The sequence below is a fragment of the Vanessa atalanta genome, chromosome 3 (genome assembly GCF_905147765.1).
Source record: "Vanessa atalanta chromosome 3, ilVanAtal1.2, whole genome shotgun sequence".
Classification (NCBI taxonomy): Eukaryota; Metazoa; Arthropoda; class Insecta; order Lepidoptera; family Nymphalidae; genus Vanessa; species Vanessa atalanta.
The window spans coordinates 3,120,172-3,143,076 of record NC_061873.1 but is presented as its reverse complement, the minus strand read 5'-3'; the positions used below and the strand labels follow the sequence as shown (position 1 = coordinate 3,143,076).

General features: G+C 30.8%; 3 protein-coding genes across 8 annotated transcripts in view; 1 reads left to right on the top strand and 2 right to left on the bottom strand.

Annotated features, from left to right (window-relative positions):
- Window positions 1-267: 267 nt before the first annotated feature.
- Window positions 268-5,524, bottom strand: LOC125077280 (intraflagellar transport protein 80 homolog). Its single transcript, XM_047689187.1, has 14 exons — window positions 5,430-5,524; window positions 5,147-5,314; window positions 4,914-5,020; window positions 4,409-4,587; window positions 4,233-4,322; window positions 4,021-4,158; window positions 3,422-3,546; window positions 2,858-3,106; window positions 2,582-2,742; window positions 2,067-2,276; window positions 1,848-1,992; window positions 832-985; window positions 454-594; window positions 268-297 (listed from the first exon to the last, which is right to left on the bottom strand). Exons 1-14 carry the CDS (start codon window positions 5,522-5,524, stop codon window positions 268-270), a joined length of 1,992 nt encoding a protein of 663 aa, XP_047545143.1.
- Window positions 5,525-5,846: 322 nt separating this feature from the next.
- Window positions 5,847-8,861, top strand: LOC125077385 (protein arginine N-methyltransferase 3). Its single transcript, XM_047689313.1, has one exon. It carries the CDS (start codon window positions 5,939-5,941, stop codon window positions 7,496-7,498), a length of 1,560 nt encoding a protein of 519 aa, XP_047545269.1. The 5' UTR covers window positions 5,847-5,938; the 3' UTR covers window positions 7,499-8,861.
- A 4,181-nt stretch (window positions 8,862-13,042) lies between these two features.
- The window catches only part of LOC125076861 (calcium/calmodulin-dependent 3',5'-cyclic nucleotide phosphodiesterase 1), a 451,483-nt gene continuing 441,620 nt past the window's right edge, over window positions 13,043-22,905 (bottom strand). For all 6 annotated transcript variants that reach the window (XM_047688584.1, XM_047688580.1, XM_047688579.1 and 3 more), the window contains 6 exons: window positions 21,102-21,242; window positions 17,517-17,686; window positions 14,649-14,874; window positions 14,199-14,475; window positions 13,950-14,042; window positions 13,043-13,373 (listed from right to left, as the gene is read on the bottom strand). In XM_047688584.1, coding sequence (XP_047544540.1) covers window positions 13,309-13,373; window positions 13,950-14,042; window positions 14,199-14,475; window positions 14,649-14,874; window positions 17,517-17,686; window positions 21,102-21,242 — 972 coding nt within the window. In that variant the 3' untranslated portion in view covers window positions 13,043-13,308. The remainder of the gene's footprint in view (window positions 13,374-13,949; window positions 14,043-14,198; window positions 14,476-14,648; window positions 14,875-17,516; window positions 17,687-21,101; window positions 21,243-22,905) is intronic.

Below are 22,905 nucleotides of genomic sequence, written 5' to 3'. Positions count from 1 at the left end.
ATAATAAGAGAACAATAAATCAAAAATAAAAATGTCTAATTAATAATATGTCAGATTTTAAGTTAATGTTTTTAAATTAAAATAAGTAAATATATTGACGAAGTCTAATAATGTACAAATAATAAAAAAGAAAAGTAATTCAACGGTCAACGATCAATAATTTTTTTTTTTGATAAATTTAAAATTGTTTTATTGTAGGGATCGTATAAAATTAAAGTTTTGTTATTTGATATAACATTTATTTCTGTCTTGTTACTTTTATTTATTCTAAGCGGACAATTTCTCCGGGATGGAACTCTGGAAAAAAGTAAATCAATTTTAAAAAATCCCTAGATACGAGTGCATAGATAATAATGTGCCAAAATCTAAAAACAACCTTCGGCATCCAGAAGTATGCTACTATTTCTAATTTCATTTTAAACAAGTATTTAAAAAAGTAATTAGTGAGCTTACCCTTAGATGTTGTATGTAACAGACTTGATAGTATTGATGTATGAGCGCAAATGCTTCTTCCGCAACTGCTAATTGATTGTACTGCCAAGCCAGTACAGCAAGACAAGCCCAAAGTGTTTCATCCTCTACAGTGCGGCATAGCTAAATGATTAATATATATTTTTTTATAAAAATTGAAAGTATAAAGTAGAAGATTTGATGTGATGGTATTTATTCTTTTTTTTTCATTTATATTATATACTAATCGTAAAACTTTAATGTACTACTGAAATACGAAACATTCTGAATTTTTTTTTAAAAGTTTTAGATTAATTGGCCGATGAAGGCTGATTCTACCGTAAGAATATGTCGAAAGAATATAAAATGAATAAGTTTTACCTGCAGAGCTTCCTGCCACATATTGCCAGCAACATGCTTTAACAATTTCTCAGGGAAGGCCGCAAGAGACACGTGCAGCAACGATCCGTTCCCACGACAGATGCATACGACACCGTCTTCAACGCTTACAATACTTGGATTGCGACCTAAATCACTGCAGACACCACTTATTGAAATTTTGTTTGTGTTATAACACATTACAATTCGTTACTTATAAATGTAATTTATGTCTATTATAATATTTTCATAAATAACTAAAATATTTAGTTCTCCTTTTTTATCAACGCCAACGCCAAATATTCCCATACTAGCTGGGGAAGCAATGGGAATGTTCTCAAATCATGGAGATACGACGAATGGTGATTTTTTTGGTTAACGCGCAAAATTATATCTTTTTGGGGTTGAATTGAACTAGATTAAGCCGTTCCCAGTCTGAAACTTTGTTTAACAAAGACTCGATTTCAGATATAAGTTTGTTCCGGTTTATGTCGACGTTTTCCCGAGAAATATTAGCATGGCCGTCTTCGAGGTGTCTTCGGTACTGTCGTCTGCATAGCAGTCAATGCTGCTGATTTGCAACAAGTCATCCAAATGTAGAAGAAACAGAGTGGGTGATAGTGAGCAGCCCACCATGTGGAACCACAGAATTGACGAATTTTAAGTCAGAGCATGCACCGTCAACAACGACCTTGATGCTCCAATCTACTTTAAAGCTAATTTGCAAATATACGCATCTCTATTACACTTAACAATTTTTCCTTAGGGTTCTGCAGTTTTATATACATCACTATAAAAGGAATAGCTTTGATATTTTATATACAGTTGCTTATGAAATAAAACAAAAACCCATTGTAACAACTTAATTTGTATAAACGATTTGTAATAATTTGCAAACAAGTGAGATCACAATAATTTGCGTCAATTTTTCAAACTAAATAATATTATGCTGTAGTATCGGTATGAAGTAATTTTGTATGCTGTATAGCTACGACTTTGTTTAATGATGGAAAACATACCTAATGTCCTTACTAACAGTGGTTAATGCAAGCCAGTCTGGTTGAGTAGCGGCTCGCGAGCAACACCATGCAATAACCGAATTCGCTCGTAATCCAACTAACAATTCGGTTTCTGCGCTCCAGATTATACTTAAAACTTGAGATCCTTCATGAAAGAAAAACGACAAGTAAAAAATATTGTAAAAGATAAATGTTCGCGACTCATTTATTATAACTTACCCAATTTTACAAATTTAGATTTTGGATCTTTTACAGTTATAGCATATAAATCCCTGTTGTAATCCAGCAAAGCAAGCTGACGCTCATTGATCGGTCCTGCTTGACTCAACGCAATATTAGAAACTGTCATTTTATGTACTAACTTTGTAACAGTATTGTCACTTGAACTTCGAACAATTAATCCAGTTGGTAGGTCATGGACGTAAATTGCTGTAAAGTTTAAACAATGGCAAATTTTATAAGCTATTTTAATTTTACGTCATGATTAAATATTTTATCATTGTATTTTTCATTTTAAGCATCAGTACCACCAGAAGAATTGATAATTTCTTAATTTCTTACAGCAGAACAGCTTTTTAGTACCTACTGATCATGATGTTTTCTATGATTGAATTAAAATATTTTAATAGTGTATATTTAAAATCATCAGTTATAATAGGTATTTAATTTCATGACTGAAATTTTAAGTATGTATAATATGTAATATGAACCAAAAAAACAAATTTCTAGATTACCTTTCCTATCAGTTTGATCAATAACGGCAAACGTGTCAGGTCCTAGGGAAACCGCAGCTCTTCCTAGAGTTTCAGGTCGAGATCCAGATCGAGGACTCGCTAGCAATCGTCCCATATAACTATATATTGAGACGCCAGCTCTTTCAATGACACATATACATCTACAATAAGATATATTTTAAGGACGTATCAATATAACAAAATTAAACTTCTTAAAACATTTTGGATTTCAGAGTTAAATAAATGGAAAAAGTTTTCACATAAAATTTAGCTTACCTTTCTGAAAGTAAGATCATGCTTATAGTACCCTCCTTTAGATCGAATGTTACAGGCGTGTTCCATGATGTCAATTTATGAATGAAGCATTGTTTTACAGTAGCTATGACTAAATGATTGTACCCTAATGCTATTTGTATAACTCTATCAGGATAATCCAATTGATCACTCTGATCTGTTAGGATGTTTTTAATAGAAATCACTTTACGTCCAGTTTGGGTGCAAGCGAAATTTTTCCAAGTATATTCTCTAAAAAACAATTGTACAAATAATTAAAGTAAATAGACCAGACCATCACATTTCTATTTGCTTCGGGCTTTATGGAGAAGAAATATTTATAGCTGTAATACGCATCGCTCTATCGTGTATTTCTGGTTAAATAAGTCCTGAATTTTAACTACATGTGATAAGTAACCTTTACAAAATCGTTAAAATATATCAACTAAAATTGTGATACAGCAAAATACTTCTTCATTTGAAATTGAAATGAACTTTTTATTCTTAGAACACCTATAAATGTATACGGACCTTTATGAGATAAAGATTTAAAAAAATTAAACAAACCTGTCAATTATATGAGCGAAGAGTACATGTCCATTAGCACATGCAGCTGCTGATTGTGTACCATCAGATGACCACGCTATGCTATAGATACTGCCTGTTGATGGACGATCCAGGCAGTAAGACCACTAAAATATTTTTCTAACTATTAGTTCACCAATTTTGATTACGTTTTGAGCAAAATACCTTTGAAATATTTTTTAATGTTTTGTATTGAAATGTTTAAAATATATTTTACGATAACCCTTTAAAGCCTCTCATGGGTTGAGGCCTGACATTATATCTCTTGATTAATGAAGCCAGACCAAAGTGATTGGATTTATTAAACGGCTTGCAATTGCACTCATCTGTAAGTATCTATATATTCTTTTTCCGAGCATATTTTAGACAATGATGTATGGACATAATTGTTATGAAAATTCCCATGACAACGTTCATCTCCAACGCTTAAAACGCATTTTTTTCACGAATACCAATAATAATTTTTGTCTTCTCAATCCAAAATGTTTTTTTTTTGTATGTCTCTTGCCATTGGAATCGCCAATTGGAGTTCACGACAGATTTTACCATAGTTTAAAAGTTATCTTTAGACATCTACTTACACCATTTGCATTGCAGAGCCGAATCAAGTTATAACTGCCGATGATGAACATATCTCCAGCGGGTGACCAGCTAACACTAGTTATAGGCTGATCGTGTTTCACGCTTACCGAAATCTGCTGACCGAACGTATCCCAGATCTATGCACAAACATTATTATTACATTCCAATGTTATAATTCTATATTATATCAAGTAAAATGATACTGAAAAACCTTAGAGTATCCATCCTCAGAACCAGAAATAATTAAATTGTTGTTCGCATTCCAGGCAACACACAATATTATGCCTTCATGGGCCTTCCACTGAAAAATAAATTATTTTTACACATGTCATTTTCCAATAGGAGAAAAACATAATTTAAAAGTCAATTTATTTAAGGTTTTCGTACCGTTGTTATCTTAGAACTAGAATTTAAATATTTTATCACAAGCGAATTATCCTTTGTGTATAAAATTGCACTACTATCGGGGCTCCAAATACATCCGTAGCATGGTACGTCAGACTGCAAAACGGTGGAGCGCAATAGACCATTTCTAGACCAAACCTTTATAAAACCATCTTCACCAGCTAATAAACATAAAAAAAAATTCGCAAACCAATTAAATTTTACATTGAAATAAATTGTAGTTTGTTTAGTTATACTTAAAAATTATATTCAAAGTTAGGAAATTGCATATGCAAAATGTATGATTTTATATTTCCTAACCAACTCAATGGGATGGGACCAATTCTGCTAATATATGATACGTTCCCTATTATATTCTGATTCAACTGGAACAATAGGATAACGGCTAAACAATAACGACTACATTTCGATTCGATTGCAATAAAGTGAAAATTTATTAGTAGAATTTTCCGCCCCCTATCGTCGTTTATTAATATTAATTATTAACCTGTAAGTAGGCCAGCCCCATCAGGACTCCACTGAGCAGCTAGGCATGCTCCTTGATGAGCATTTACACTTTTTTCTATGCGACCATTGTTATTAACAATGTGAAATCTGGTACATAAATAAATATAATATTAAGAAAATATTGAAACTAAGAAGATAATAAATATTTTAAAGTGAACATACGAATCAGTCATTTTAATCCGATATTATAAATTAATATATAAATTAACTTACTTGCCGTCAGCGCACGCGATTAATATTACGTCGTGTTGGTGTTTGCTACTTCCCATATTTATTTTGGGAAATAAGTGCATGCAAATAGGATAAAAATCATCTGGGAATGTAGTGACTGTTAAACATTCTCCGTTGACTAAATTCCATTTCAAAAGTTTGTGATCATCTCTAAAATATTTAAGAAAGCATTGTACAATTAGTATACACTTAGGTAATTATTTGATACAGACGGATATAATTCAGTTCTAATTTTTCTTGCTTTATTTATAAATTCAATGCTTACCCGCATGAAAATACATCTTCTGTATTATTCCAGCTCACACAAGAGACCACGCCAACATGCTTTGGTTCTTTTAAAAAAGATATTTTAAGCTTCATTTTGAGTATAGTGTTAGTAGTTTTTCTGTTTTGGAACGTTTATAAGTCGTAACCTTAGCAACGATTGTCGTCAATATCTAACGTTGGCGAAAATTATGCATAAATATTATTACTCTATTATTTTCTATCCTGACAACATATATTACTTAAACAAGTTATTTTGGTAAATGAATATGTGAGAGTCATATGATTATATTCTTAAAGGTATGTACTATAGATTTTTATTATTTCTTGTACAAAGTTTATTTTTTGTTATCTATGTTGCTTGTCAATAACAATATTTGTGAATTGTCATTTGTCATTTCTGAATTGTCACTCAGTATTTACCACATGGTTTTGATAGCTCAACAATTTAAGCCTAAAATACGGTTTTCGTCCTCAAATTAAAATACAGTTGACTTATAGTTGAATATAATGTCGGACGTACCCGATTTAAGTTCCGATGAAGAACATTATGAAGAAGACGAGTGGCAAGAAATGGAAACTAGCGATGTTTCTGTAACGTGTTTATTTTGTACGAAGATTTTTTCAACCATAGAAGAAACTGTGGCACATTGTGAAGAAGCCCATGGATTTAATTTAAACTCCTTAAAAATTAAATTCAATATGGATTGTTATTCTTACATTAAATTGATTAACTATATAAAAACACACAAACTGACTTCTGACGAGATCATGACTGCTACAAAACCACTTTGGGATGACGAAAAGTATCTTAAACCTGTTGATAATGATGAATGGTTGATGTTTGACTTTGATACTATAACCGAGAAGCCCACTTCGCCTAAATCTTATCATGCAAATGTCGAAAACGGTTTAGTTACACTATCTCAACCCCACTTCACTGAACTCCAAAGAACTATACAGGCATTAACAGAGCAGTTGAAAGAAAGTCAGACTCACTTACAAATGGCCAAAGAAGATATGGTTAAAATGAAAGAATCTATGAAATCTCTCGTGGATGGTGGTTCTGCTAACAACATAGGTGATAGTACTGTTATTGTGGATTGTGTTTCTAAAGTTCCATTAGAAAGTGATGAAGGCTACTTCAACAGTTATGCTCATTTTGGAATTCACTATGACATGCTGTCTGATAAAGTTCGCACAGAATCATATAGGGATGCTATTCTTAATAACAAAGAAACAATAAAAAATAAGGTAGTACTGGACCTAGGGTGTGGGACAGGTATACTTTCAATGTTTTCAGCATCAGCAGGAGCAAAGAAAGTATATGCATTAGACCAATCTGAAGTTATTTATCATGCAATGGACATTATAAGAGAGAACAATCTAGAAAACAATATAAAAACGATAAAAGGTAGGCTAGAAAATACTCAACTTGATGAGAAAGTTGACATAATAGTTTCAGAATGGATGGGTTATTTTTTACTATTTGAAGGAATGTTGGATAGTGTGATATATGCTCGTGATAACTGCATGAAGCCTGGTGGATTACTGCTACCTAATAAGTGTAACATAAGCCTAGTAGCGAATGGTGATGTTGACACGCACAAGAAATTAATAGAATTCTGGTCTGATGTTTATGGCTACAAAATGAATTGCATGAAATCTGAAGTCGTTAGAGAAGCAAGTATAGATGTTGTACCATCTAAGCACATTTTGTCTGAACCTTGTATCATTAAAGAAATTGATATTAATACTTGTAATATTGATACATTAAATTTTACATCCAATTTCAAATTACCAGTAACAAATGATGGTTTTATTACATCGCTTGTCGGTTATTTTGATACATTCTTTGATTTACCTCAAAGTGTGTCATTTACAACAGGGCCCCATAAAACACCGACACATTGGAAACAGACAGTTTTCTATTTCAGAAATTGTGTTGAGGTAAAAAAAGGTGATGTTATTGAAGGCACAATCACATGCAATAGACAGAAAACAGACGTAAGAGCACTTATAGTACAAATAAATGTATTTGGTAAAGTTCATAAGTTTATACTAAGCTAATTTTGTTAAATGCTTAGATTTTTTGCTTTCGATAGTTTGGTCGAATACCTATAGTAAGAATGCTTGTTACGAAGCTTAAAACTGCTTGGAAAGGCAAGGAAAGTTTGACTTTCAAAATTAGTATATGTATGTAGAATTATTAATATTGTGATATAAATAAAATATGTCAAAATGATTACCTTGTGTAAGATTATGTTTTGTATTTGTTTCTATATTATTGTCACTAGGGTACAGTTTTATGATAAACATTATGTATAGTGTATGATTATTATATGTATATTATTATTTACTTACTTCTATATATATTTTCTGTTTAAATTTATTATTATAAACCATATCTGCAATAAACTCTGAATCATTCGCAAAAGGAGAGGAGGCCTTAGGCAGGCTGGACATTTACAGGCTTATATTACTTTATATACTTGATTATTTATTTATTTAATCTCATTTCCTTTCTTACAAATAAATAACACAATGTTATACATACATATTTATATATTGTTTTAATACACCCATTGTTAAGTTACTTATAGAATCATGTAAATTTATACCATATATACTATGCATTTTCAGTGTAATTGTTCTTGTCTAATCCCAATAGCAAATGTAACTATGTATATTTATTGATATGGATAAATTAATTGAAAGACAATTTTGAATGGAGTTGAAAATGATGATACTACTCATTTCAAAATAGAAATTGACAAATTCATCTCGTAATTTACCTTTGCATTTCGAAAGGCTGGCCTCTAGAATATCAATCTCATAAACTATATGTTAACAGCTGATGATATATATATGATGTAAAACAGTATATATGAATTGTATAGTATGTTATTATTGTGTTTCACATTAATGTAGTTTTGTTTTAATTTGTTTGTTTTTCAATGAGTTCCTTTTAACAGTTTTGAATTGTATGAATATATGTTTTAAGTAAATTTGGAAAGAAAACTAACAATTTTCTAAGAAGTCATGAAAAGTTAATTGATTTAAAAGTAGATTTTACATATAAGTGCATAATGTTATATTATTTGAGTGTCACTTTTTATTAAACAAACAAACCTGTATAGGTTTTCTTTATGTAGAATGATATGACAAGGACTATAATATGCTGCATACAAGAAGTAAAACTTAAAAAAAATGTTGATAATTGTCATCATTCTTCTGGATTCAAAAATATTTATACTCAAAAATACTACATAAGAAATTGTATTCCATAAAATTCCTAAAACTTAAGAGTTCTTTTTTTTAAAAAGAGAAATATAATTATCTGTGCAAGCAATGTATGTTCCTCATAAGATCTTTACCTCTATTCAACAATGTAGCTTTTGACACGTATGTAAAAAATAAAACAAATTTTCTACGAAAATCTTTATTTCATTTTTAAATATTATACATATATCTCAAGGTATTAAGTTAGCTATTATTTACAAGTAGAAAAAAATGTTAATAAAAACGACACACATTGAATTAAATTCACAAATAAGAAGGTAGTTGTTTGTATTGAGGTGCATAATATTGCCTTTTAATAAGTTTAAAAATAAATTATAATCAATATTTTAACCTGTTGACTGTCTTTTTTTTAAATATAAATAATTTTGTTTTTAAGAAAATATTCTTATTTTAAAAGAATTACAATAAAGTAGGTACATTTCATTTAAATGAAATCGACTTTTAATTTTTCGAATTATAATAGACAATAATTTTTAATAATAAGAATTATAGGAATATTTAACTATATAATTTAAGTTCAGTTTACATTGAACGTAAGGATTTGAGCACAAGCTCATAAATTGATACAAAATGCTAGAAGCTTTATAAACTAGTTATATAACATTTTTAATTTATATGTTTAATCTTAATATACAGTAAAGGTTCAGATACAGCTAAGCTAGTATAGATAAAGACGGGTAGAGTAGGCAAAATGAAAGTAAAACTTATATTTACATATATCATTTGTTGACTATATTGCTTTATAAGATTTTAAAGTAACTTTTATCTACATATTGCGGCTAGGTCCGGACAAAACAATTTAAGTAAGGTACATTCCTGGAACGCCTAGGTAATAATCATATTAACGTAATAATTATTGACATTGACAAACTAGACAGTTAGATACCTAGTCATGTAAGGGAAATTTTGTCATTAGGTTCTAAAGCTAGTTCCATTTAAAATATAAATTAAATATATTTGAAGATGTTTTATCACGCTCACCATTTATAATTGGTAATATATAGGTCAAATAGTTTATTAAAAATATAGAACATTAAAAAAAAATGCATTAAGAGTTTACTGTAAAGGTGATATGGTTGCGAAAGATTGATGTCAAATAGTCTTAAATTTGAAGTGTTCAGCTTTATACTTTGGGTCCCCAGATGAATTTGATCAGGGCTAACGAATGAACGAATTGAAAAATTGTGAGTTGTAGATAAGAGTTATTGATCGAAAAATATTATATTAATCATTTTTAATTAACTTGTAATGTTCATGACATTATTAAAACCATTTATTTCCTTAGCGATTAATTTATCGTAAGCATGATCATTACCTAAATATTACAGTGTAGTGACTTAATTATTCTAAAACTACTTTTTATAAAGCTATAACCCCAATCTGAATGGCATTGACAACTACTTACTAGAACTGTATTATTCTCTATTAATATATTAATTTACTAATAATTATATAAACGCACAATACATAATATAGTATTATTTATTATTTAAATATTTGATAAATATATAAAAAGATCTATAGTACAATCTTTTATAAGCGTAACCAGTTGGTTAAAATCTAGCCTTACCATCCCTGGAATCAAACTTAGGGACCTACAATAGAGTGATTATGATTCTGTCATGATATTCATAGAGAATGGTCCCACGTATCTATTTCGAGTTTTGAAGAGTAGGCCATATTTTGGAATTTCTAGGTTTGGAAATCGATAAGTGAAGAATCATTCCGTAATATTAAAGAAAATGAATTATTTGTAAACGATCATATTTATGTTTGATATGATTACACTGGTAATGTTTTTATAAGATATGAATTAGAATTTATTAATGATTGCAGGAATTTAAACGTGTCCTGAAATTCTAGTGATGGATTTATAAGGACGAATGTTTCATTTGTCACAGATGAACAAGGACGGCTAGATCGGTCCTCTAATTAAATATTAGGATGTTAGGACACGACCAGTTCTTCACCTTACCTACTCTATTCTTTTGACGTTCGGTTTATATGTTATAAAACGTTTAGAAATTTTCGTTTATTTTTAGCGCAATCTTGGATTTGAGTCATACATATATAACTACAATATCTTATGGCGGTACTTCACTTGGAGCTTGGTTTGCGTACGACCAAACAATGAGTAGACCACACGCCCGATGCCGCACGGGTTTGCGCACCATAAGAGTTAAATTAGGCAAAGATTTGCGTAGACCCTCGAAACTGGATGCCCACAGGATTGCATGTATAAGTTGTTTGCGATTCCTTATGTGGATGACACGTTTGTTATGTTTGCGTATATAATTAATACTTGGTCAAACATATCGATACGCTCACGCTAATCCAAGTGAAGTGCTGCTTCTAGCGATAGAAAGCAAAACATCTTACAACACGAATTATATCTAGATATAATAATCTATCTATATCTAAAGAGATGATTCTTCGTAATTTACAAAATGATTTCACAATAACACTTGGTCAGGGAATATCAGGACTCCAATTTAATCGGAATTATTAAAATTAATAAGCGTATTTTTATATGGGTTAAGATTATTATGACTAAGTTTAAAACTACATTATACATTTTAAGTATAGGTACTATATTAATAAATATAAGTAAAGTTCATCGAAGAGAGATGCAAATTCTAATATGTACCTTTTGCTCCAACACCAGCAATTATTTATATTATATTATACATTGGCTCTTAAAACCTATTTTTTTTTTTTTTTGAGAAATTAAGTACTGGAGAATTCTATGTGTCTAAATGATAGTTCTAATGATGAAATGCAATTTATTATATGAATATATTTTTTTTGCCATCCGCAGCTGATATTAATTTATTTAATTAAATACTATACGTATTTTTTTAATGTCATAAATGTATCTTATATCTATATATGTTTTAAAGTACTCAAGAATTACACTAAATTTATTATAATTTGTAGTATTATCTGTTTTAAGCTAAACGTAAGTTTGAAAACGAAGGTTTGTATAGTACGCTTAGCGCTATTGATGATAGATTTTTTATTAAAATAAAAACATTTAGGTATTTTTATAATAATGTTTTTGACTCATATATATATTATTTATCTCTTTAGCAGGAAAAATATAATTCATAAAGCTTATTTTTATCCAATAATACTAATCTACTGTTTCTAGAATTTATAAGTAAAGAAATAAACCTAACAGGAGTATGTAATTAAATAACGGAATAACAAATTTGAAGTATATTTACATAATAATAATAAATAGAGATTTTATAATCGAGTCCTGCTCGTTGAAATTAAATTTTATAAGCAAAATATAAGGTTTAAAGCTACTTAACATTATTTACACTACTGGCGTCGCCGCTCCACGGCCATTCGCCTATTCGAATAAAACTCACTACGTTGTCTTCCACATAGAGAATTTATACTTACATCAGATATTGTGCATTAATATTAAGGTATTTGACCATATTTTTTCTTCTTTCTGGTAAAAAATCCTAAATCTATATATACCATATAGGTATAAATGAGTCCTGCATATCTTATAAATACGTAATAATTATTATTTTGTATTTGGATTGATTTAAAAATGTTGTGCGTTTACATACTGTTTTACGTAAATTAAAAGTATCTTACAGTATCATCTCTTAGAAGACCCACGGCTGGACAAAGGCTTTCTCTCCTGTTAAAGAGATGGTTTGCCGTTTGATCCACAACTCTGTTTCACTACGGGTTGGTGGACAACTGGACAGACGCGTGGTTCATGTGTCAGAATTTCATCCTACAGCTACAATTGCGATCTTCGTTAAAAATCTAACTATTCTATTACCGGGTCATATCTGCTATATATATGTATGTATGTTCTACTTATTTTAAATCAAAGTATGTATTAATATTAAATAGCTTGCGTTGTTTCGTTATTTTATCAAATAGTGTTGAGAATTAATATAACTATCATACAAATGTTTCTAATTTTAACATTAATACTAATATTCTAATTGTGAAAATGCGTTTGTTTTGTTCATAAATAGTAGCGTGTAAGTCGTGTAATCAGGATAGTCGTGTGCTGGCTGGCGATATCTTGTTACGCGAAAAAGTACTAACTTTTTGGACGAGGTTTAATTTTATTTGACTCAATACCAAGTCTGTCAAAACATTTCGTTTTGTAGAAGGATAGAATAATATTTTTTATCAATTTAATTTATATCCGATCAAGTCAAATTTTGAGATTAAGTTAATATTCTCGTAAGTACTAAATTAAGTGTACCTAATTATACTTTAAAACGAAATTCGATTTTACGATTTTCTTCAGTTTTAGCATAGTTATTTTAATTGAAATAATAATTGTAAATTTGAAAAATTAATCGCCTTCACTGAATAATAGGCTATCAAAGTCAATACTAAACTATTTTTACACCATTACAATACACCAGAAAGAAGAAATAAATGATCGTTAACTTTGTGCAAATAATACAAAATATCGTTAGTGACAAGCGAACGTGACAACGATATACAGCAATAGCCTAGCTCTTATTCAACAATGACTGAAACATGTTGCAACAACTAGTTTTAACGCTATTTACAAATGTGGCTAAATATTATTCTTCTGTTGGTGGGGATGTACCATTCGTCTCCTCCTCCAGCTTAGCTCGTGCTTCAGCGTCTGTAATATAAATATTAAAACATATGAGTATGTATTTCTTAATTGATGTTATTATGTATTGCCTGTTTTCTTCTTTACAATTTTAATTTATATAATTGCATAAATATTTTATTTCAATTCATATTGAAATTGAAACGCGTGTATATTCAAGTTGTGGTACAAATGGTCGATTGGTTTGACATCCCATGTACTGCGCTTTAAGTTAAGTATTAATTTGGCATTTACGTCAAGACAATCGAAATAGCGATTACTGTTAGTAATTTCTCCTCAATATTTCGACATTATCTCGTGAACAAGACATTCGTAGATAATGTCGAAATATCGAGCTCCACCAAATAAAAATAAAAAAAACATGGTAAATATCCCGTTTTAAATACTATTAGTAATAAAAATAACCATGTCAATTTAAAATCGAGGAGAAATGTTGCTAGATTTTGTGTTCCAAGAAAATATGCGTTTCCTTTACAATATACCCAAAAAATAATAATAATTTGACTCAAGCACCTTTGTTGTGACAATAAACTCTGGCATCAACTTAAAAGAACTGCAAATATTTACTTTAAACGAAATATTTACCTTTAGCGGCTTGTTCTTTCCATATTTTCTTGTTGTCCATGAGACAAGCGACCCACGGTTTCTTTATCTTGAATTTACTAATTGGTTCAGCTCCTATCCAAATAAATTAAGCTACTCATTATTTAATACCTTCCAAAAACTACTTAACAAATCAAAGGTCATTTAAAAATTTTAAACATTTTTAATAATTGCTTCTCAAAATAACATAATATTATATCAATATTTACATAGTAGTCACATGAATAATACCTGTGCTCTCTTCGTTTATGGGCTCTTGTCCAGCAGAACTTGAAGAATTCTTGGTGCTGGAATGCAGTGGCCCTAATATGCATTCCAGCATATCAGCACACACGCCCATACTGGGTTCAACAATGAAGTCTATAAAACCGATCTGGGACTCCGCTACGAGTGTGTTATTCCTATCGCATAGAGGACTGAACGGGAGTCCCAACTCTCTCTCTTTGTCACCCTGGAGGAAGAATTCGTCGAGAAGGCTCATAGTCCACCTGTGGTGAAGATCCCATCTCTGGAAATGTTATAATACATTCGTATATTTTTTAGCATCTTTCTTTAATTTAATTATATAAACTTTTTCAATTTTTAATATAAAATTAAGTTGCCATATTCTGTACAAATTTGTAACTGAGATAGCAGTAGTATTAGTATTAATGACGCAAGGACTGCGTAACCATAAGTCACCTTAGCTGGATGTGAAATGTCACAGCAGTGCAACACCAGCGACACTGCTTTGGACTTGTCTACGGTTGGCTCGGCGAGAGTAAGTAAGGATCTCATGTTCTTTAGCTGTTGGAAGTGGAACGACATGTCCGTCGCCAGCACCATGTCGATAACGAGAGTGCGGAATTCACGGAATTCGTCTCGTGACAAGTTCTGGAGTATGTTGCATTCTTCGTCACGTATCAGTCTGAAATTAAAAATGATTGTGTGGTGTTATATGAAAATTATGATAGAAATGCTGACATTATAATTTTGTCGTCCTTTTTAAATATTAAAAAAACGGGTTGTGTCAAAGTGTATTAAAATTACTCTAGTAAACTTTTGTGTACTTATTTAATTAAAATACGTATTGTAACATTATTTTTTAAAATTTGTTATTAAAATAAAGTTAGGACGTAATGTACCTGTAGAACACCATTAAAGACTTATAACCTTTATTTCTTTGTGAGAAAGTTACTGAGAGCTTTAGACTTAATTTCACGAATGCCGCAAAAAATCCTTATTATAGATACATAAACATGTTATTAACATGTTTTATTCAAGATTATAATAAAGAGAACATGCTATTGCCCTCTAAATTATTCTATCTCCGATCTTGACTGTGCTGACAGAGATGAAATACGTATTATAATGGAAACCATGGCAGTTTGTCACAGCAACATGATTGATGAATTAAAAGAGAAATACTGTTCACAAAATGTAAAAGTTTTGGTTGCTTGATTTATAGCATAAACGCTACATCTTGAATGAAAATCGATAAAACTAGGATACATACTCGTAAATGAAGCACGTTGTGTCACTAGAAGACAAGCGGCTTTGCTTTTTTTCTAAATATTATTCAAAAATAATTTGAATAGCTAAATAACTATTACAAACTTTAAGAAAAAAGTAATGAAAGACTATCGTGTACCGATAACTAGTGATGTTCAAGCCTCATTTGGTTCCAGCGGTGGTTAGTGGTGAACTGCATAACTTTGCCAAATAATACGTCACTCTACATGTAATCCAGAAACTGTCAAATACTTGTTGTTTATGTAGACTGAATGTGTGCTTGTAATGTGCTTGTAATTTGTTTTGAGTAAAAAACTGGGAAGTCACTCATAAATCTGTCTATCTCTGATGTGGTCATAGGATACATGGGACTGTTGATGAGTTGAAAAAGGATTAAAAATGCTCGGACTTTAGTTACTAGTAAAAATAAAAATATCACAAAAAATATAACAATAATTTTTATTTTTACAATTTTGTGCATTTTTTTTATAACATTTAATTACCTAATAAACACTCCCTATTTCTCGTAAAGACTCTACAAATTTTAATAAACATCATCAACTATTCACTGCGAATGATCGGTGTTCACGTAGTGTGAAAAAGAGCCGGCAGTCCCCGGGGAAATTAAGCGTTACCCGGGCTATTATTGTTATAGCCTTTTTCTACGCTTAGACCAGTCCGATTTGTTTCAAACCCTTTGTATACATATGAATTAACAGTTTCATGTTCTTAGAGAGGGTTGGATTATGTTTTTTAACTGTCTTCAAAAATATAGGAGATTCTTAATTCGTTTGTATAATTATATATTATTTTTAATATACGTATGGTTCAACCGTTTTGCTTTGAAACGATTTTGATCATTTTTCCAATATCGATTCCATTTGTATTGGACATTGTTCAGCTTGATTAATCTATTTGAAGAAAGATTTCGCCTATAGTTATCGGAACCAAAAGCAGATTAACTCTCCCTTAAGTTGTCATGCACTGTTATCTATGGAATTCAAGATTTTATTAATCAAGGAACATTCTTGGGAATACAGTTATGACAATACAATGTATATGTTTGGAGTACCCACACTCAAAACTTTGTTTAAAGCTACACTACTATCAGTTTTATGACATCTACTTTTATTCTATTAAAAATAATCATATGGCAACGGAAATTAAATGATAAGTGATCGTAATCAGATAAATGAATCTGCTTTTGGTTAGTTTTGATACTAATCTCACTAATAACAAAATGATTATATTTTAACCTAATTTGTATATAACTTTACGCAATTTTTGAAATGCATGAATGAAGTCTAACGCCCATAGACATTGAATCAGTAACAAATATTAACTATTCCTCACACCGCCATTGCACCGCAAACTTTGGGATCAAAGATGTTATGTCCCTTGCGCTTGTAGTTACAATTTTGTTGATAATTTTTGATACTATAAATATAGTAGATATATTTAACTAGATTTATGCGTAAGTCATAGTCACTTTCAAAATTAATTCAAACAAAGGTACACGTAAAAATAATACTGTAATAAAGTACGAAAATAAAACTAGCAGCGAAGGTTTTCAGGCAAAGCCTTGTGTGAGTTTGTGACCTGACTACGAAACAGTGTACTTTTTAACTTTTTAGACAGTAAAGTGTTAAATGAAATTGAAAATATTTTTAAGGTTATGTCCTCTACGCAAAGGTTAACTAGAAGATATTCATATTTATCTATGTATTGCAAGCATATGCATCTGTCTGTTTGTTTCTCTTATACGGCCTAGACACTAAACCGAATTGGAACAAATTTGGTATGAAGCAAGCTTGGACTCCAAGGAAGGTCCTTCCTACACTTTGCTTTTTAATCATTTCGTTTTACGACCAACTCGTAAAACAACAACTAGTTATCAATAAAACCACTTATTGTACCATTTTTTTTTCTTGTAATTCTATATTGTTATTTTTTGTACAATTTAAATTTTTATTTACGTTTTTTTTTTTCTAAAGGCGTACAACTAAATTAAAAGAAACAGCGATCTAATAGCTGAGAAATTAATTATTGTTAACTCACCTGAACGCAGCACTTATGTGGTGATTTTCGAGCACGGCTCTGTCGTTGTACAGCAGAGCTGTATCTGATCCAGACATTACGTGGAAATTATTCGTGGTGCCCGTGTGCTCGAAGTCGTGGATGACAGCTGCTACTAACGTGGCGAAGATTTCGAGATCTGATAACCAGTTCTAGAGGAAATAAAAAAAAAAACATGTTAATTTACAAGCCAATAAGGAGATCTAAGCTTTGTGAGCTTGGTCTATCCAGACAGTCACCAATTTTGACGAAGTGTTTTTCTTAATGTTTTAATTAAATTGTTTGAATCGGATATATTGTGTTCAATATTTGTTTTTTTATTATATTATCATATTTGCTTAATCTTTAAGGATACGTATTACTATTTGATGTTATATAAAATGCTACTTTTTATTAAGACTAAATATATGTAATGATTTGTTTGGAATAAACTAAGACCTGTATAGTGTATACCTTTAGTAAATCAATTCATACGTTATCAATGTTAATCAACTTAAACACAAGAAGTTTATTAAAAACTAGCAAACGCCGTGCCGTCAAGGATCATACAAAATGTCTAACTTCGACAACTGAGAGATTATCTAGTAATACTTAAATATTGAGGAGGAGTAACGACTACTTTTTTTTGTACAAATACACTTAATGTTTGCCACATTTTTTTCTAAAAATAACTTACGTCATATAAATATTGGACATTTGTGGTTCTAGGTACAAACTATAGAACGAACGAAAATTTTAATTTAATTAGATTAACAATACGAAGGCATATATAATATATGCAAACTAAGGAAAGATATTTAATTCCAAATTGACATTACAATAAAAGAATGCGAAAAGGGAATGAGTTTTTATTATAATACTACTAGATGTTTCGATATTGTTCTATCATCGTGGGTAGCGTGTTGTAGTCTATACCTTCCTACTTAATCGTAATAGAGAACAAACAAACTCTTCACCTTTATAAAATAAGTAAATATCAAATATGGCTCCTTTTGCATATTAATTTTAAAAATCCTTTGGCACAAACTTTTTAGCGAAATTTGAATAAAGCTAAGTTGCTTTAATACGGTTTCGTGGATGTACAGTTATAATTTCAGTGCTTTCTTTGTTTAATCGTAATGCTATTTTTACGTATGAATTATTCAACTTATCCAGTTATTTTATCAAATTACCCATAAATAATAAGTCACGCACTTATACAAGTGACTTCTTTTAATTCATTAATATTTTCGTTATACGTCAATTTATCTCGTAGGTATTTATGAAAATTCGTCATATACCCATTTCATGCGACACATGATGTCCTCACGATATTTTCGTTCAGTGCTAATCACGTTATGGATATATATATATATATAGAAAAACAGTTCGAATTCGAACTCGCATGCTATCATTTATACGTACATCACGTCTCAATTTCTTAAAAATAATCTCTTAAAATACGGTTGATTGATATTCAAAGTACAGAAACAATATACAAAATAATAGTTGATATTATTGTCGAAGAAAAACAATATAATATCACAATTTCTTTATTCTCTTTGTATTCTATCTTCAAAATTATATTCGTTTACTACCAATATGTGAAAATCACAACGTCAATGACTGCTTCTAACGCAGTAATAAAAATAAATACGTGTGTATATATAGAATACATTGAGAAGCTTGTCTTTTAAGCTATACAAGACGATAGACAATTTGAATAAATTACATAAATCTTTATGTTAATATATTTTTGTTCTTCGTTACAAATTTTATGGCTCTGACGATTTGCCAGTTTTGGGAAAATTGAATGAGATGAGATTAACGTAATTAATATTTCAAAATAACTGAACTGTATACTCTAAAATATAAAGTTAAATAAATTCTTAAATCTCAGAATACATTATTAATTAATTTTATTATTAACATAAAATATTTATATTATATGTATAAATAGAAACTGTAAAATAAACCCGCATTTTTATTATATCCGACGTTTAAAGGTGACGTTTCGTTTATTCCTTTTCTTTTCTTAAGTCTATTATTATAATTTCATAGTTTGTCTAATGACAATATAAAACAGGAAGTCAGGTAAATACGCCGGTCGCTGCGCTCGGCCATTAAGAATGTCCCCAATATATTGTCGACATGTCCCGTATTAAAGACGTATTTTATTGGGTAGACTAACGAGCCATTTCCTCGTCACCTGACGATATGTGGTCGCTTTAATATAATCAAATTCTTACATTGTCACTGCAGAACCAACTACGTCATCTAAAACCCATTATGTTCCTTGTGACTGTAATTACACTGGCTTACACACCATCCATACCGAAACATACCAAATATAGAGCATTGCTACTTAGAGGTAGCATAACTGTTAAGAGTGACATGTTCTCTTGTACAAAATACATACCCCTACCACGGTAGGCGTAGTCACTTGTATTATTTATCCTAACTCGTAACTCGTAATTCGTAATTCCAAGACCGTATATTTGAATATAACTGCTTAAAATTATAAGCAGTAATATTTAATGTTACATATTTAAATTACACCCTCATTACGCTTTGTTATAAATAATTAGGTGAAAGTCAAGACAGAATTCATAATGGAACTATTTTGAATTGAAGGATTAATTTCGGCTCGAATTAACTCTTTAGGTAAATATGAAGACGGTTTGTGGTTCAACCCTCGTCTGTCAAGCAAACGGATCGATTACAAAATTTCCATATTTAATTCCAATTTGTCATTGAGTTGTTACCCGCAACTACTCTTGCTTTTGTCTGCTCACTTTAATATTAAAATTTCCTTAACTCAAGAAAGCTCTTAAAAGTAATTTTGAATCGTCGTGTTATAAGATTCAATTAAATTGTATGCTAAACGGCCAACAGTTCTGAATGTAGATTATACTTAGTAATTTCGTAGACTTACACTTTACAAAAACCACTCTTAGAAATTCCAGGTAAATATTATTTGACAGATCCAGGAGATTATAAAATTAAATAAATTCGAAAATTTCGAAAGTGTTATATTTCTTATTGTTATACCCTTGCTTGACAGAAGAAGTCAGTTTGACTGTCAAAACCACAGTCAGAAATGAAAGTGATCGCGATTAAATCCAAATATGATTTACTAGATGAAAACGTTTATTTATTTGAGGCGAGCGAAGCCGCGCTCGGATGAAATAAATAAAACTAAACAAACACGGTTTATCATTTACTTTTCACATAACTTTTTTATAAATGTTGTGATCATCAAATATCTATATTGTTTTGAAAACTAACAATAATTAATTAATCATTCTTTACACAGCTTTCTGAACGCATCCGTAAATGTCGAAAATGGCCGCCCGTTGAACTGTCATGTCATTGAATTTCATGGATTTAATATCGAAATATCTCGATTATACGAATTTTGCGAATATATGTTGTCGTCTCAATTCTATTATTTTTTAACGTACTATAATTGTGGATAGGTTTCGATCGGGTCTATCGTCCTGCACGAAATTATTAATATAGTTACAACATACATTGCAAAAGCTAAAAGTTTACAAATACCGCAATTATTAGCAGAACATCCCTTACCATAAGTCCAGTTTGGCACAACATGTAGTGAACGGTTTGAGCGACGTCAGCTGCATGGAGGTTATTGTGGTAGGGGTTATGAAACTTGCAATAGCCTTCCTCTATTCGACTCAAGAAGTTCTCCAGGATCGTGGGCGGCACCTGTGGATTTGATACTTATTGTACTTTGAAATTGCCTTTACTAGAGTTAGCGTTGTTTGTAAGTTTCCTTGAATTAGATTAAGCGTTGTAAATACAGTTTCGACTTCGACTAGAATAATTAACTAAATCTTTTTTTGTAAAACAGAGATTAAATTACCATAAAAGATTGTAGTTATCAGGTTTCATTTATTTAGACAAAAAGCCTTTTCAATAACAGAGGTTCAACAAATTCTTAAGCGATTGCCAATGTGTGTGTGCAAGTACAAGTAGATTCCTAATATTATGGGACGGCAAATCTGCCATGACCAGAAACAGTGTAGGTGTAGATCAATCAACTTATTAGTACGAAGTTAGTGGTGTGCTTATAAATATACTGTATCTATTGATACCGAATTTTGTGAAATAAATTTAATTAAACATGACTTTTTGAACTCACAGGGTTATTTGTCTCTTTGATCGTATAATATAAATACAAAAAAAGAGTAATACTCGCAGCTTTATACTATAATTTCAATGTTTTTGGCGATATTACATAAGTTTTCCAATTAGGTAAATCCGACATACATTTCGGGGATTTGTGTTGGAGAATTTATTGTATTTTCTTTTTTTATGATAACTAGTTCACGCAAACGCCGTCACTTATTAAAATTACGATTTTACGAGTTACGATAGACTTTTCTGGGGCTATTATATTATTGTTAGGTATATATTTAGGTTATATCTCTCAATAAAAATGTTAAATGTCGCTGGCGGTCTATATTGATCGCGGCGGCAATCACAACTGCCCGTGGCTTAAAAACAACGTCACGCGAATTGCTGTTGCATCGCCGATGGTGTTCCCCGTGGCTAGGCCGTTATAATAAGATTGCGCCTATCTTTTCATTTCATATATGCAAGAAGAGTTCAGACAATGTATATCGGGAGACGGAGATGTAAGAGTGCATTAGTTACACACTCGTTCTCAAAACTTTGGCGGCTAAAAATTAATGCATTCTATTGGTCTGACCAGAGTTTAAGCTGTAGTGTGTAGTGACAAGGGTGTAGTGACAACAAAGAAATAAATAATTCTTATTATCTGTACTTATACAATCTATACTAATATTATAAATGCGAAAGTAACTCTTGCTATCTGCCTGTCTGTCTGTTGCTCTTTCATGGCAAGACCACTGAAATCAAATTTAATGAAAATTCGTATGACGCGATCTTGAACTCCAAGAAAGGCTCCATCATAGGCTCATTTTTATACCTAATACCTGGCGACAAGTAGTGTATGACAACTAGTGAATATAAGCTAAAAAAATCTAAAGAGAATTTGTTTGTAATGTTTTCACGTAACTACTAAATTGATCATTATGAAATTTTACACGTTGTCAGGGGTACAGAAATTGACATAGCACACTAAAGTACTAATATCTCCCACCTCTCCCTCCCTTCAAATGCGGGCTAAGCCGCGGGCGGAACCTAGTTTATCCTAATTAAACGAACCGGTCAACATTTTGATAGGTACAAAGTCAAATGAAACTTCATACCAGTGATTCATCTATTATATTATTTAGCGGCTGGGGTTATTTCAATTCGGCACAAATCTGTCGGTATGCGTTGCTGGCTTTGTTTAGAAATTAATTAGTGAATATTAATACACTGTGTTCGGTTTAACTCGTGA